The sequence below is a fragment of the Physella acuta genome, unplaced genomic scaffold (assembly GCF_028476545.2).
Source record: "Physella acuta isolate Inbredline_101_S28 unplaced genomic scaffold, ASM2847654v3 ptg002009l, whole genome shotgun sequence".
Lineage (NCBI taxonomy): Eukaryota > Metazoa > Mollusca > Gastropoda > Physidae > Physella > Physella acuta.
In genome coordinates, this window is record NW_026733514.1 from 99,912 (window position 1) to 115,930 (window position 16,019).

The window sequence follows — 16,019 nt, forward strand, 5'->3', positions numbered from 1 at the left end:
TTTTTTCACATCTTCTCGTAGGTCCGGTAGCTGCGACTGTGGTCGGCTTTCTCAATCTGCTATGGGACAAACAAGTTGTAAAAGTCGTCATGATTAGCACAGAGATGCAAAAACACACAAACATCAGAGTACTGCTCCATTATCCAATTAAATAGATAATAATTCTGATTTTTCCCAATGTAAAATGTGTTTTGAAACATGTAAGATTGGTATGGAAAATGACAGCGGTTTTGTTTATATTTTTTGTTCGATAACTTGAATATTTCTAAGGTGAAAATACTTTATCAAAAAATCATTTTTTTAGAATGAATACAGCTATTGGTCAATGAAAGATCAAAATATTGATTGCTATAGAGTGAAGACGGTGAAAACAGAAGTTTTTCTAGATTATACTATTCGGACTTTGGAAATCACAAAAGTAAATTGTATTTTATTTCAAAAGTTTATTCTTTTTTAAAACGGTATAAAATTTAAACTATTATTTCAAAGGTCGAGAGTGTAGTCCCGCTCTAAAATAGAACTAAAATAGTAGAAATAACAAATATTACGTCTGTGCGCATTGACAAAGTAAGATATAGATAGATATTTTGCTAAGCCTTTGAAGAAAAAAATAACGATATTTATTTTTGTTTAAACTTTAAAATTGTATTAAATGTAAAATTGCATGCTGTTATGTATCTGACAGTCACTAGTTCGGATAAAGTAGAGCTTACCCATTTCCATGACCCAAGGTAGGCGTATATGAAGATAGCGTGGTCAGTGACATGACCAGCTGAATTTGCTCTCCCTAATGTAAGTGACGAACCTATCAAAGCTTAGTGGGCTATGGGGCGTGACACAGATTCGAACCCGGGATCCGAACTTGAGACGACCGACCACGTTGTCTCATATAAATTTACATGGTGATAACAAGCATACACGAGATAAACGTAAACTAATAACAGCAACATAATTATAAGTACTACAACAAAGTCATACAAAAACAAAGCAATTATAATTACACACCATATCGAAATTAAGGAAAGGATATTACAAAAACTCACATTAGCATAGGATGTGTTAGGTTTAATCGAATTTTCTGCCATCTATAAATATAATGCTTGTTTCTTTCTTCCCCAATGATAAGGACGACAACCCACCACGTCGTGTGACCCACTTCCAGTACACGGCTTGGCCGGAAGACGGGTCTGACCCGTGTATGTGGAGTTTGGTTGACTTTGAACACAAGGTCTTCATAAACACACTAGAAACTATCACACTGGTGCATTCTGGGTAAGCTTTGAAAGACACAAAAACGACATATTTTACAACATGTATTAACTGTGACTATATATATATATAAATAAAAAAAAAAAAAAAATATATATATATATATATATATATATATATATATATATATATATATATATATATATATATATATATATATATATATATATATATATATATCATTTAAATAATACATTTTTACTTTCTCTTATTTACGAAGTATATAGAAAGTCTTATAGTCGTGCAAAAAAAATCGAGATTTTTTCAAATCTCGACGGTTTACACCTCAATGATACGGAAAAACATAATTTTGCAATCTTGTCCGTATGTCTGTGTGTCTGTCTGTCTGTGTGTCCGTATGTAAACACGATCACTTGAGTACCGTTACAGCTAGGTTGATGAAATTTCAAATGTAAGTATTTTATCAAAATCGTAGATCCGTATCAACTTTTGAGCGATTTCCGATAACCGGAAGTGGTACTTTTCCTACTTTGAATTTTTCAAAACCCTATAACTTGAGTACTATTTCAGATAGATAAATGAAATTTCACATGTAAGTAAAAGATCTAATTCTCTACCTTCTGTAAAATTTTGAGTAATTTCCGTTGACAGGAAGTAGTAATTAACGCTTCTTCAGATTTCTCAAAAAACTAATGTAAATTTTAAAAGTACTAATAATATTGTGCACTATTATGCGCTTTTTTTATTTGGCGTTTACTTTGTGTGCAATTAATTTGTCTACGAGATTTTATTCTATTTTTAAAACGTTAAGTATTTAAAATGGATTAAAAATCATGTCTATAGCCCGAGTTCCCGTCCCCTGTTATTTTGTACGAGCCGACCCGCTGCGTATCATACGCCGCTATTTAGTTGTTTTTTTTTCTACTTTTCAGTAATTTATAATTTGTGAATTCGACAGTACCAATGCTGCCACTGAAAATATTTGCTTAAAAACACTAAACCCCCATTCCCCACCCCCCACGTGAAAGCAGCCTCCTCTTAGTTACCTCCTCTAAGTTTAAAATCGTTTCAACCTAAATTATCTGCCCCTAATAGCCGTCACCAAACCCGTCTCTATGATTGTAAAATGTAAACAGCGTGAACCACAGCTCACCAGACCATGTGAGGGGGTGGGGGTGGTAGCGATAGAGAGGAAGAGAGGGGACTGTAAGGCGCGCTTGCAGCTTGTTTTCTAACGGCTCCCTGAAGAGAATTATATATATAGATAAGAATATTTCAGAAAGTTTAGGGGATATCACTCCCGATTTATTTTGTTAGTAAAGTAGTTAATATGGTGGTTATATTTGATATACATTTTCTCGATTTAGTATTTATAGTACACATACATTCTATAAACTATTTTAGACAAATATAGCATTTAATACAGAGATAACAGAAGCGAGTCTGTACTTTATCAACTACTTCTGCCATTGTATATAGGCACCACATTTGACACATTATTTCCCGTGTGTACCTAACAGGACGGATACAACGAGAAGCTCCGTGTTTATAGCACTACACGATTTGATCCGTCAAGCCAAGCTGAACCAAGCCGTGGACTTTGTCGACACGGTCTCCAGACTCAGACACGACATGCCCAACACGGTTCAAACCTTTGTAAGTTCGACGCTCTACAACTCTGTTTTAAAAATATTCTAGTTTTAACTTTAGACTAGACTACCCGTCATCCGTTGGATAACTGTGGGTTTCGTGGGTAATCCATCAAAAAACATCACGTCTGTCACTCAGAGGCATGGCGACCCTTCCCGGCACCCGGGGACAAACTTTTCAATTTGAACCCCCCACCCCGCAAGATTTTGATTTGCAACCCCCCCCCCCCAAACTTTTGATGTGCACCCCCCCCCCTCAAGATTTTGATTTGAACCCCCCCCACCCAAACTTTCGATTTGCACCCCCCTCAACCTTTCAATTTATTTTTCCAGCCCATTTTGGCGCCCCCTAAGGTCGGCGCCCGGGGACATATGTCCCCCCCCCCACCCCCCCCCCCTCCTCGCTACGCTACTGCAGTGTCACTTATCGTCACAAAAAACAGACCCCACATTCAAAAATATGTTTTTTATCTTTTAAAAACAACGAAAACACCGATTTCGGACTATCCCTTCCTATACTGACGTCACAGGTGACCTACTCAACTCTACTTCACCTGCCCAGTGTCCCGCCAAGTCTCAGACAACATGTTTTTATCGTTTAAAAAACGATTCCAGCCGAGCATGTCTCTGATCACACTATCCTTTCATATGCTTAGGACAAAGAAACAGATGGAACTCCACTTCACCTGCCCTGTATCCTGCCAAGTTCAGATAGGCAACTTTATCATTCACATTAAAAAAAAATGAAAAAAAAAATATCATTGACAAATTGGTCTTGAACCTGTGCCACCCGCATGAGTGTCGACTACACTACCAACTTAGCTATTTACTCGTGCCGTCACAAGTGAATTTTTATACTATATTTTAAGTCTCCTTTTGCAACTTGATTTACGCTCATAGATCTAGATCTAAGTCTAGTAGTAGTAACTTTCGAATTAAATTTTATCTTAAATTAGCCAAACAAAGATTTATATAAAATAAAGAAGGTCTCGTTTGCTTAAGTCTTAAGTTTAGTTTTTCTTGCTAGATCTAGAATCTAGATCTAGATCTAATCATTAGCTACGCGAATAGGCCCGGAGCGAGCATTTCAAAATTACCATATTCCAAACCAAGATTTATATAAAATAATAAAGGTCTAAAATAGTTTAGTATACAGAAAATCATTATTTTCTAAATCTAGATAGAAAATTATCTATATTTTAGATCTACGACTGAGCTATATTTAGAATTTACGTTTATAATTTAGCAAAATTACCGGTATCGAAGCCGCGTATGAATCTTAAGCTACGCAAATAGGCCCTGGAATCAGCATTTCAAAATTTGCATAGTCGAAACAAAGATTTATACAAAATAATAAAGGTCTAAAATAGTTTAGTATATAGAAACTCATTATTATCTAAATCTAGATAGAATTATCTATATTCTAGATCTACGACTGGTTTGCTTAAGTCTCGTTTTTTTTTGGATTGTATTTATAACTAATAAATCTTTGATTTGACCTAGATTCTAAATTCTAGATCTAGATCTATAAATAACTTTCTTGGACAGATTGTAGATCTAGAGAATTATCGTAAAACTAAATGAAAAAGACAGTTGAAAATTGATATAAGTGTTGGAACGTAATAAATACAGCAAACGGACGTATTGTTAAAGTTATGACCGACAGAAAATTAGATTTAGAAAGCGTTAAACTTTTGAATGGGAACATAATTTTCTTCGATAGACGCCGCCATTTTATTGTACTAAAGAGTAAACAAAAAACTGTGACGTCACGGTCCCGCCGAGTGTAGTGGTCGTTCTGATCTTTTTAAAAAAATAGGGTTACTCTACCTATGAATAAATCAATAAATTAATTAACGTCTTCAAATAAAGGTGTGATTAACAGTCTGACTTAAAACAAAAAAAATTCTCAACCTACATACTATTGTACAGCTCTCCACGATGAGTGCAACCATGTGCAATAGTCAATCAGCCAAACAAAAAAACAAACAAAAAAATAAATATTGAAACATGTAAACAAACTTGACTTTTAGTAGTATATAGATTATACACCAGAAATGTTTCTAATCATTATTAAAAGAAACCATTCTTTTTTACTTTCTCGTAAATACGAAGTATAGAGAAAGTCTTGTAATCGTGCAAAAAAAATCGAGATTTTTACAAATCTCGACGTTTTACACCTCACTGATATGGAAAAACATAATTTTGCAATCTTGTCCGTATGTCTGTGTGTCTGTCTGTCTGTCTGTCTGTCTGTCTGTCTGTCTGTCTGTGTGTAAACACGATAACTTGAGTACCGTTACTGCTAGGTTAATGAAATTTTATATATAAGTATTTTATCAAAATCGTAGATTCGTATCAACTTTTGAGCGATTTCTGATAACCTGAAGTGGTACTTTTTCTACTTTGAATTTTTCAAAAGCCTATAACTTGAGTACTATTTCAGATAGATAAATGAAATTTCACGTGTAAGTAAAAGATCTAATTCTCTACCTTCTGTCAAATATTGAGTAATTTCCGTTGACCGGAAGTACTAATTTACGCAATTTCCGATTTCTCAAAAAATGCATGTAAATTTATAAAGTACTAATAATATTGCGCACTATTATGCACATTTCGTTTGGCGTTCCCTTGGTGCGCAATTTTTTTTTTCTATGAGATTATTTTCTATTTTTAAAAGTTTAAGTAATTAAAAATCATGTCTATATTCCAAGTTATATAAGAATACTAGCCGTCCCGGCCAGGCCCTGCTCTGGCTTCTGTGAAAAACCTTTCTGTTAAAGACCATTACCTGTGTGTTTAGTTATCATCATAAACACGGCATTGCCCACCCAAACCACAACCAACCAAAACAACAAAACGCAAACATAACGCTAACACAATTACAAATACAAACAAAAACAAAAACCTAACAACAAACCCAACCACAATCACAAACACCAATACAAACACAAAGAAAAAACAAACAAAAAAGCAGACGAAAACAAAAACCTAACAACAAACCCAACCACAGCCACAAACACCAATACGAACACAAAGAAAAAAACACAAACGAAAAAGCAAACGAAAACAAACCAAATCCAAACGCAAAACCAACCACAAACACAAATACAAACACAAACCCAAAGAAAAAAACACAAACGAAAACGAAAAAGGAAAGAACAAAAACGAAACAAATCAAAACGCAACCACTAACGCAAAACCAACCTAAACACAAAGAAAACACTAACGCGAACATAAACGCAAAGTGCTCACAGTCTAGCCGGGGCAGAATCGCCTGTTTCAGCTTAATAATCGACTATAGTACCCCAACTTATTCATAGTCTTTTGCACTCACTTAAACGAACGTAGATGCCAAACCAAAGCAAATGAACAATTATAATACTACAAGCTTATTCGTAAAATACCTACAACATTTGCACTTGATCTATCCCCGCTAATTATGTAATTATTTTTTTCCCAACACCAAAACAAAGTAATAAAAAGTAAATTCTTTTCCACTAATGGAATGTTTTATAAAGGGAAGTAATTGTGTTTTCCTAATTTATCAAAGGGAAGTAAGTGCTAAAGGACTAAATATAAATAATTTTCAGACATAATTAGAATTTTTGTTATTTTTTTTAAATTGTGTTTAATGAACATGCCGACAATTATTACTATCAGTTTGAAAAATTAAAATTATTTCCCAACACTTTCAATAGTAATTTTTTAACTGTTAAATTTAGACCATGAAATCGATAATAGTCTAACACTTAAATCCATAAAAGTATGTCAACGACAAACTTATTTTTACAAACAAATATACTGGATTCAGCTTTCTTTATTAGATTCGAGAAAGTTTAGGGGAGATCACTCCCGGTTTATTTATTAACATGTTACAAGAAATGACATTTTTACTTTCTCGTATATTAGAAGTATGCTATAGAGAAAGTCTTGTAATCGTGCAAAATAAAAATCGAGATTTTTACAAATCTTGACGTTTTACATCTCACTGATACGGAAAAACATAATTTTGCAATCTTGTCCGTATGTCTGTGTGTCTGTGTGTCTGTCTGTGTGTATGTGTAAACACGATAACTTGAGTACCGCAACAGCTAGGTTGATGAAATTTCATATATAAGTATTCTATGAAAATCGTAGATCCGTATCAACTTTTGAGCGATTTCCGATAACCGGAAGTGGTACTTTTTCTACTTTGAAATTTTCAAAAGCCTATAACTTACGTACTATTTGAGATAGATAAACGAAATTTCACATGTAAGTTAAAAATCTAGTTTTCTACCTTCTGTTAAATTTTGAGTCATTTCCGTTGACAGGAAGTAGTAATTTACGCTACTTCCGATTTCTAAAAAAACTAATGTAAATTTTTAAAATACTAATAATATTGCGCACTATTATGCACTTTTTTATTTGGCGTGCAATTCTTTTGTCTACGAGATTTTTTTCTATTTTTAAAACTTTAAGTATTTAAAATGGATTAAAAATCATGTCTATAGCCCGAGTTCCCATCCCCTGTTATTTTATATAAAATATTCGAGAAATTTTAGGGGAGATCACTCCCGGTTTATTGCACTTGCAATGTTTTCTCACTAGCTCTTTAGTATAAAAAAATAAAATAAAATAACGAACATTAAATGAAATATTTTAACAAATTGTCAAGATTTTTTCCTTCATCAAAAGATGTAAAATTATTTCTTGCATAAAATGTTTAAAACAAAAACGTAGCAAATTTATTCGCTAAATAAAGCATCAGATTTAGATTATTGTATAGCAAATTTTTAACTTGATATTAGATTCTAACTAATTCTAAATCAATATTAAACTACACTAATATTGTAATTGATAAAAAGAAAAAAGGAATTGATATTTTGGTTTCAAAATAACTCACACATGAGATGTTTTAGAATAGAGTCATCGAGTGAGCTAAAAAAAACATGTGTATATACGAGAAAAAGTGAGATATGAGTAGCCGGATTAACGGATTTAAATAAAAAAGAAAAACATACAACGGATCTAGTTAATAACACAACTCCTTTCTGAAACGCTCTACAGTTAATTTTTTTTCAATTGGAATCAAACATTACAAATGCATTAGGTTTATTTATACAACGTTAAAAAAACAAGCATTCTAATTATCACCAAACAATTTGTCATTGTTTCACAACTCTTTTTTAGTTTGGAGGAAGTGTACAACTGTTTAGTAAAATAAAAAAAAAAACCCAGTAAAAATTGAATTGTTATTAAGAATAATACTAGGACAATTGTTTAGATCACTGGATAATTTCTAACAGACGTTTTGTACTGTGTTATCACTGTTGTATTCGCTGCATAGAGGAAGTGTTGGTAATATAAGTACACACTAGAAGATATGTGACACCAAAACTAAGTGGGGCAAACTAGGAGAGAGTGGAAGAGAGAGAGAGAGAGAAGGAGAGAGAGAGAGAGAGATGGAGATGGAGGAAGAGAGAGATAGAATGAGAGAGAGAGGGACAGAGAGAGGGAGAGAGGGAGACTTGTTACTTAACGAAACATGTGTCTTCCAGGAGAAGAACATGCTTCTTGACCAGGCCTCAGAGAGAAAGAGTGAGAGAGAGAGAGAGAGAGAGAGACTAGCTACTTGCATTTGTTTTCCAGGAGCAGTACATGTTCCTGCACCACGCCGCGCAGGCTAGCGTCGCCTGTACAGGCAGCTACACACACATCAGCGCCATCTGTCTCAAACTACATCTCATGAGGAACCTCGTCGACGGGAAAAATAATTTTGAAAATGAATTCAATGTAAGTTTGTATTCAGTGGCTTTGTTTCTTCGTATTCTGATTGTAAATAAAAATATTTTGATGAAAACATCAATGCTCAATGAATAATATTTTTTTCGATTGCCAACACTCGGCAGCTCTTATTATGCGGGGGTATGGTTCCTTACAACTATATAATATGTTTAATAAATTATGATTCCGACTATCAGATACAACCAGTATAGTGTGCCGGAATATCTCAAAGGAATACTATGCATTATCTTTTGTACCAGATTAGGTTGCCGAAACATAAGTAAAAAAAGCATATTTTGTAGTCATATCACTTAATAGACTCCATTTCCTCATCTACATTGGTTGCAGTCTCATTAGCCTCGGGGTAATGTGCTTGGGTCAGCCAACCTAACCTTAATAAGAATTAGTTACACATTACCTACTGTTAAACATGTGCTTTTACAACATGATTTTTATTCAAGTAAATCACTATTAAATTGGTGTTCAATACCCATTATTTCAGAACCTGTTTAGTTTTGAGACACAACTTACTGGTGGTGTAGGGGACGTTACCCAAGATCCAAAAAGTAAAAATAGATTCTTCATTATACCAGGTAAGTGAATACCAATAGTAAAAATAGATTCCTCATTATACCAGGTAAGTGTATACCAACAGTAAAGATAGATTCAGAAATTCTATCAGGTAAGTGTGGAACATGAGTAAGATGGATTCACCAATCTAGAATCTAAGTATGTAAGAGGTGTAACACAACATTCGACATTGCACCAGGTAAGTGTGCAACGACATTAACTATAGTAAGTGTGAAAATAGATTTTATATTTTACTACTAAGTGTAAAGACAGATTCAACATTCTACTAGTTAAGTGTAAAAATAGGCACACCATTCTATCACTCAGCGTAACGACAGATTAAACATTCTACATAGTAAGTGTAAATATAGAAGCACCATTCTACTTGGTAAGAGTAAATTTTAGAATCGATATTCTACATGGTAAATGTAAATAAAGAATCGACATTCTACCTAGTAAGTGTAAATATAGAATCGACATTCTACCTAATAAATAAAAATATAGAATCGACATTCTACTTGGTCAGTGTAAGTATAGATTCGACGTAAACGCAATCGCAAACACAAGCGCAAACGCAAGCAAAAACGCAAACACAATCGTAACAAAAAACAAAGACAAATGCAAATGCAAATGCAAATGCAAATGCAAATGCAAATGCAAATGCAAATGCAAATGCAAATGCAAATGCAAATGCAAATGCAAATGCAAATGCAAATGCAAATGCAAATGCAAATGCAAATTCAAATTCAAATTCAAATTCAAATTCAAATTCAAATTCAAATTCAAATGCAAATGCAAATGTAAATGCAAATGCAAATGCAAATGCAAATGCAAATGCAAATGCAAATGCAAATGCAAATGCAAATGCAAATGCACAAGCACAAGCACAAGCACACGCACACGCGCGTGCAAATGCACAATCACAAGCACATGCACAAGCACAAGCACACGCACACGCGCGTGCAAATGCACAATCACAAGCACATGCACATGCACATGCACATGCACGTGCACATGCACATGCACGTACACGTACACGTACACGTACACGTACACGTACACGTACACGTACACGTACACGTACACGTACACGTACACGTACACGTACACGTACACGTACACGTACACGTACACGTACACGTACACGTACACGTACACGTGCACGTACACGTGCACGTGCACGTACACGTGCACGTACACATACACATACACATACACATACACATACACATACACATACACATACACATACACATACACATACACATACACATACACATACACATACACATACACATACACATACACATACACATACACATACACATACACATACACATACACATACACATACACATACACATACACATACACATACACATACACATACACATACACATACACATACACATACACATACACATACACATACACATACACATACACATACACATACACATACACATACACATACACATACACATACACATACACATACACATACACATACACATACACATACACATACACATACACATACACATACACATACACATACAACAACACATACACATACACATACACATACACATACACATACACATACACATACACATACACATACACATACACATACACATACACATACACATACACATACACATACACATACACATACACATACAGATATACATACACATACACATACACATACACATACACATACACATACACACACATACACACACGCAAACACAAACGAAAACGCAAATATAAACACAAGCATAAACACAAAACAAAACGCAAACGCTATGGCAAACGCATCACTTAAACGCAAACACAAACGCTAATGCAAACGCAACACGCAAACGCAAACGCAAACAAAAATGCAAACACAAAATAAAATATAACCGCAAACGCGTTATTAAATTGCTTAATCAAACAAACGGCCGTGTATTCCATTAATTATGTTCTTACTGTCGTGAGTTGAAATGAAGCTTGAGAAACGAAGAAAAAGTAGCTATACTGTTGACTGACGAACGGAAGTAGCGAAATGACACAAGCGGCTTATACTATAAATTATTTCTGATCAATTAACTAATCTATGTATTGTTTAGACAAAAAGTATCAACCTCTTTTACAAGTGGATTCCCCCGGAGAAGAGGGCTATATCAATGCTGTCACATTACCTGTAAGACTGTTTTTTCGCTTAGTTTTTAATTGTTTTTAATTTATACAATCCTTATATCTAAAAGCCCATTGCGCACTTCTCTCTCTCTCTCTCTCTCTGTTCGCAATATTTTTGAGGCTATATAATCAGTATGTTCAGCGATATATCGAGCACTTAACGATACGGACTTTTGTTGAAAATAATATAGTGGATGTTATAAATGTACAAACTAATTTTTATTTAATGAAAGAAAATAAAAATTTAGCAATATACAATTGTAGAAACACATTATAAATTATGCAATCGGAAAAGTATTTATGGTTGTGACAAGATTGACTTGTACTTGATTATTGGGCTATTAATGATTTGTTCTTGATTATTGAGCTAACAATAATTTATACTTGATTATTCGGCTATTATTGATTTGTATCCCATCTAAAACCAGAGCCTGTACACCCAGACCAAACAGTTTCTGACCCAGCTGCCCATGCCCACTACGGTCAATGATTTCTGGAGACTGGTCACACAGTATAAAGTCTCCTTGATTGTTGCTTTTAAATCCTATGAAAAGGACAAGGTAGGTGTATGTGTGTGTGTATGTGTGTGTGTGTTGCAGTAAACGTAAATTTTTTAAAATCCTACGGTCCATGGAACAAGAGAATTAGAGTAGACCAGTTGCAGTATAAAGCGATAATGTGGTTATTACTATGCCGAACCGCCTTTAGATTCCTTAACGTGAGTCAGGTACCCATTAAAAGCTGAGTGGACTCAAACCAGGGATCCGAACTCGAGGCTCGAGTTATCAGTTAACAGCTCTACCATTTAACCTCTATCCTAATTGAGTGCTGTAGTGTAGTGTTTTATGCCAGGTTAAACATTAATAATAGAAGCTATTAATAGAAGCTAATAATAGAAGCAAATAATAGAAGCCAATAATAGAAGCTAGTAATAAAAGTTAATAATAGAAGCTATTAATAGAAGTTAATAATAGAAGCAAATAATAGAAGCTAATATTAGAAACTAATAATAGAAGCTAATGATAGAAGCTAAAAATAGAAGCTATTAATAGAAGCTAAAAATAGAAGCTAATAATAGAAGCTAATAATAGAAGATAATAATAGAAGCGTTCTGTGTCGAATTCGGCTTGTGACCAGGGGTAAGAGCTTGGTTCAGATGTTTAAAAATATATCGAGCTGTATATAGGTACCCGACTCAAGCCAACCAAACATAAAATATGGTGAAAGGCTTACAAGTAACTGAAGAAGCCGAGACGGAATGTTGACTTGATGAGGTGGACTGGAAAAATCTGATGTTGTCACTTCTGCAGCGAGTGGTTTCTTGGCGGCCTAATATACAGTTTGTTATACCAAAATCTAAAGCACCCCAACCTTCAACGTGTAAATGTTGAAATAAAGTTAACAAAAAAACATGTTTTTTTTTCTCCAGTCCTTAGCTATCTACTTACCCGAAGAACAAGGCCAGCCGTTACAATGTGGGAACATAGCTGTCAATGTCGAGTCAGTAACAACAGCACCAACATGGACAGAAACGAAGCTTACCGTTAAGGTAATGTTGCACAATACACTGCTGACATCTTACACTTTGTTTGAGAACTATATAGCGTACGCTTTTCATCATATAAACGCGAAATATGCAATTAAGATGTTACACAAAAATACATATATATATATATATATATATATATATATATATATATATATATATATATATATAAATATAAATATAAATATAAATATAAATATAAATATAAATATAAATATATATATATATATATATATATATATATATATATATATATATATATATATATGTAACTATTAAAACATGCATATACATATATATTCATATACAGATATATATATATGCATAGAAGTTTGTTTATATAAAATATAAATGTTGGTGTATATTAAAATGTCTACATAGTGTTTATGTTTGTGTTTCGGGATTTTTAAGTTTACTAGTATTAATATGCTGCTTTGAATTTTTCATTTTTCACCAATATTTTTTACAATGTAAGAAAGGACACTGTAGCTCGAACTTAATTTAAAAAAAAAATTCATAAAAAACGTTTTAATAACAAGCTTTTATGTAATGATGCACTAAAAAGTAGAAAATAAATTATAGACTACTATTTAAATAACTATAAAGAAAAGCGTGGGTCACTTTAGTATCTATTGGATACCTTTACTAATGTTAAGGAAGACACCCACGCTTTTCTTTATAGTTATTTAAATAGTAGTCTATAATTTATTTTCTACTTTTTAGTGCATCATAACATAAAAGCTTGTTATTAAAACGTTTTTTATGAATTTTTTTTCAGTACTTTACATGTTTTATCTACAATAGAGTTACATGACTAAAAACCATTGCGCGCCTACTGAATATCACGTTCAGTAGGCGCGCAATGGTTTTTGAACGCAGCCATTACGAGGTCGTGATGGCACAGCTATTGATGACGCGTGTGGTGTGGTTGGCTAGACATGCCTACTAATTCGGTCCAAATTTTAATTAATTCATAAAAAATCAATTAGGCACCCAATTAAGTCAAATTTAGTTTCAGATTGCATTGTCTTCATGTCTTGACCCACGTGCCAACTGTGAATCGTGTCGGTCAAGTAGAACTGTCCGAATTTTCACTCCTGCGTTTCCGTCTAGACTGACGACTGACGACAGACTGACGAGGAAGTGAGTTAAATAAAAGCTTGTAAAAAAAAAAACATTTCTGTTCCTTTCTCTTAGGGGAAACAAACGCAAGAAGTGACTCATCTCACGTTTACAGAGCGTCATATCGAACCCAAAAATCTCCTGCCGTTTGTTCAATACGCGCGCACGTTGAGAACTCAGGATAAGTCAGTAGTTTACACGTGCAGGCAAGTGTGTTGGTTATGCGTTTTATTTATTTATAGCAACCATATGCGTAATTGTACATGCATGCATGTTTGAATTGTGTGTTGTCTTTGGTATTGAATATAAGCTTTAACTTACGCCCATCCACCACTAGCTAGACTAAATCTATAACATCAGATAGCATCGTCACCTTTAACCCCCCGACATACACAGTTCCATTAAAGTCACCAACGCAGTATATAGACCGATAGATCTTTAACTGAGACGTCGTGGTGGTGTGGTAGAGCGATCGGTCCGGACATTCCTGACTCTATCCAGGCTTGATGGGTACATGACTGGTGTTTCCAGACATTCCTGACTCTATCCAGGCTTGATGGGTACATGCCTGGTGTTTCCGGACATTCCTGACTCTATCCAGGCTTGATGGGTACATGACTGGTGTTTCCTGACATTCCTGACTCTATCCAGGCTTGATGGGTACATGACTGGTGTTTCCGGACATTCCTGACTCTATCCAGGCTTGATGGGTACATGACTGGTGTTTCCGGACATTCCTGACTCTATCCAGGCTTGATGGGTACATGACTGGTGTTTCCGGACATTCCTGACTCTATCCAGGCTTGATGGGTACATGACTGGTGTTTCCGGACATTCCTGACTCTATCCAGGCTTGATGGGTACATGATCGGCGTTGGGGAAAGTAAAGGCGGACGGGGATAGTTTATCCCCACATTCATATCCCAGTGTAAAAAAAGTTATGAAATATACTTCCTTTTCCATATGGATCGTAGAACTTATGCCTACTTAGTGTTATAGCTAGGATGCGTGATACATGATGTAGTCCCCCCCCCCCGTCCATCCCCATTCTTTTTACAACCACACCAAAGTAAAAGTTTTCATCTACGAGTCAAATAGAAATTAAGTAAAGTGCAAAACTTACTTAACCATACTATTTTTAACTACTGTAGATAATTAGATATTTGCAGATATAACTGGAGAACTGCAGTATTATTTATAGATGACCATCTGAAGTAAACAAACTTAACTCAGACCTTTGAACTTTAACCTCAGGTTTGTGTTTATAATTGTTTTTTCCAAGAAACGGCGCCGAACTGAGTGGACTGGCCTATGTTGTGACAACTCTGATGGACAGACTTGACCAAGAGAACTATTTGACCGTTCCTGTTGTTGTTGGTAAAGTCAAATCCATCAGACCGCACGCCATTCCTACACTTGTAAGTCTAACCAATTATTTTCCTTATCTTACGTTGTCCAAGTACTTGAGTACATTGTGTGCCAATCTACACTTTGCAAATGTTTTCGATTTTTTTTTCTAATTTATGCAACACATACAAAAAAGCCTATGATATATATGTTCTTTGTTTACCTACAGCAACAGTATATACTTGTGTACGAGACAATGAAACTCTACACTGAAGCAGTGATCTCTACAGAGAGGCATCGAGCAGAGTACAGCTCAACTGTCTGATGTGTGTATGCCCTGAGTATCAACATTGGAAGTCATAGACTCTACTGTTACATATTCTGCATCGCATGTTTTTTATCATACGCTTTCATTGAGTTTTGTTTTAATTTTTTTTAAATGCGTTACAACACTAATTTCAATTTGAACTCTTCTTTACAAATATTATTCGTATTATAAATTTCATACTTAAATATTTAAAAAAAAATATGTTATAGTTTTCAAAGTATTCTATTAAACATACATTTAAAAGTTGGAAATGAATTTATTTTTCTTTACA

At 34.4% G+C, this 16,019-nt stretch overlaps 1 protein-coding gene across 1 annotated transcript in view; it reads left to right on the plus strand.

Moving 5' to 3' along the window:
• LOC131931695 (uncharacterized) overlaps positions 1-15,745 on the plus strand; it is a 38,887-nt gene extending 23,142 nt beyond the window's left edge. The window contains exons 8-17 of the mRNA XM_059288514.1: positions 305-418; positions 1,127-1,272; positions 2,751-2,886; positions 8,514-8,657; positions 9,151-9,241; positions 11,336-11,409; positions 11,834-11,965; positions 12,835-12,905; positions 15,356-15,491; positions 15,650-15,745. Coding sequence (XP_059144497.1) covers positions 305-418; positions 1,127-1,272; positions 2,751-2,886; positions 8,514-8,657; positions 9,151-9,241; positions 11,336-11,409; positions 11,834-11,965; positions 12,835-12,905; positions 15,356-15,491; positions 15,650-15,745 — 1,140 coding nt within the window. The remainder of the gene's footprint in view (positions 1-304; positions 419-1,126; positions 1,273-2,750; positions 2,887-8,513; positions 8,658-9,150; positions 9,242-11,335; positions 11,410-11,833; positions 11,966-12,834; positions 12,906-15,355; positions 15,492-15,649) is intronic.
• Positions 15,746-16,019: the final 274 nt, after the last annotated feature.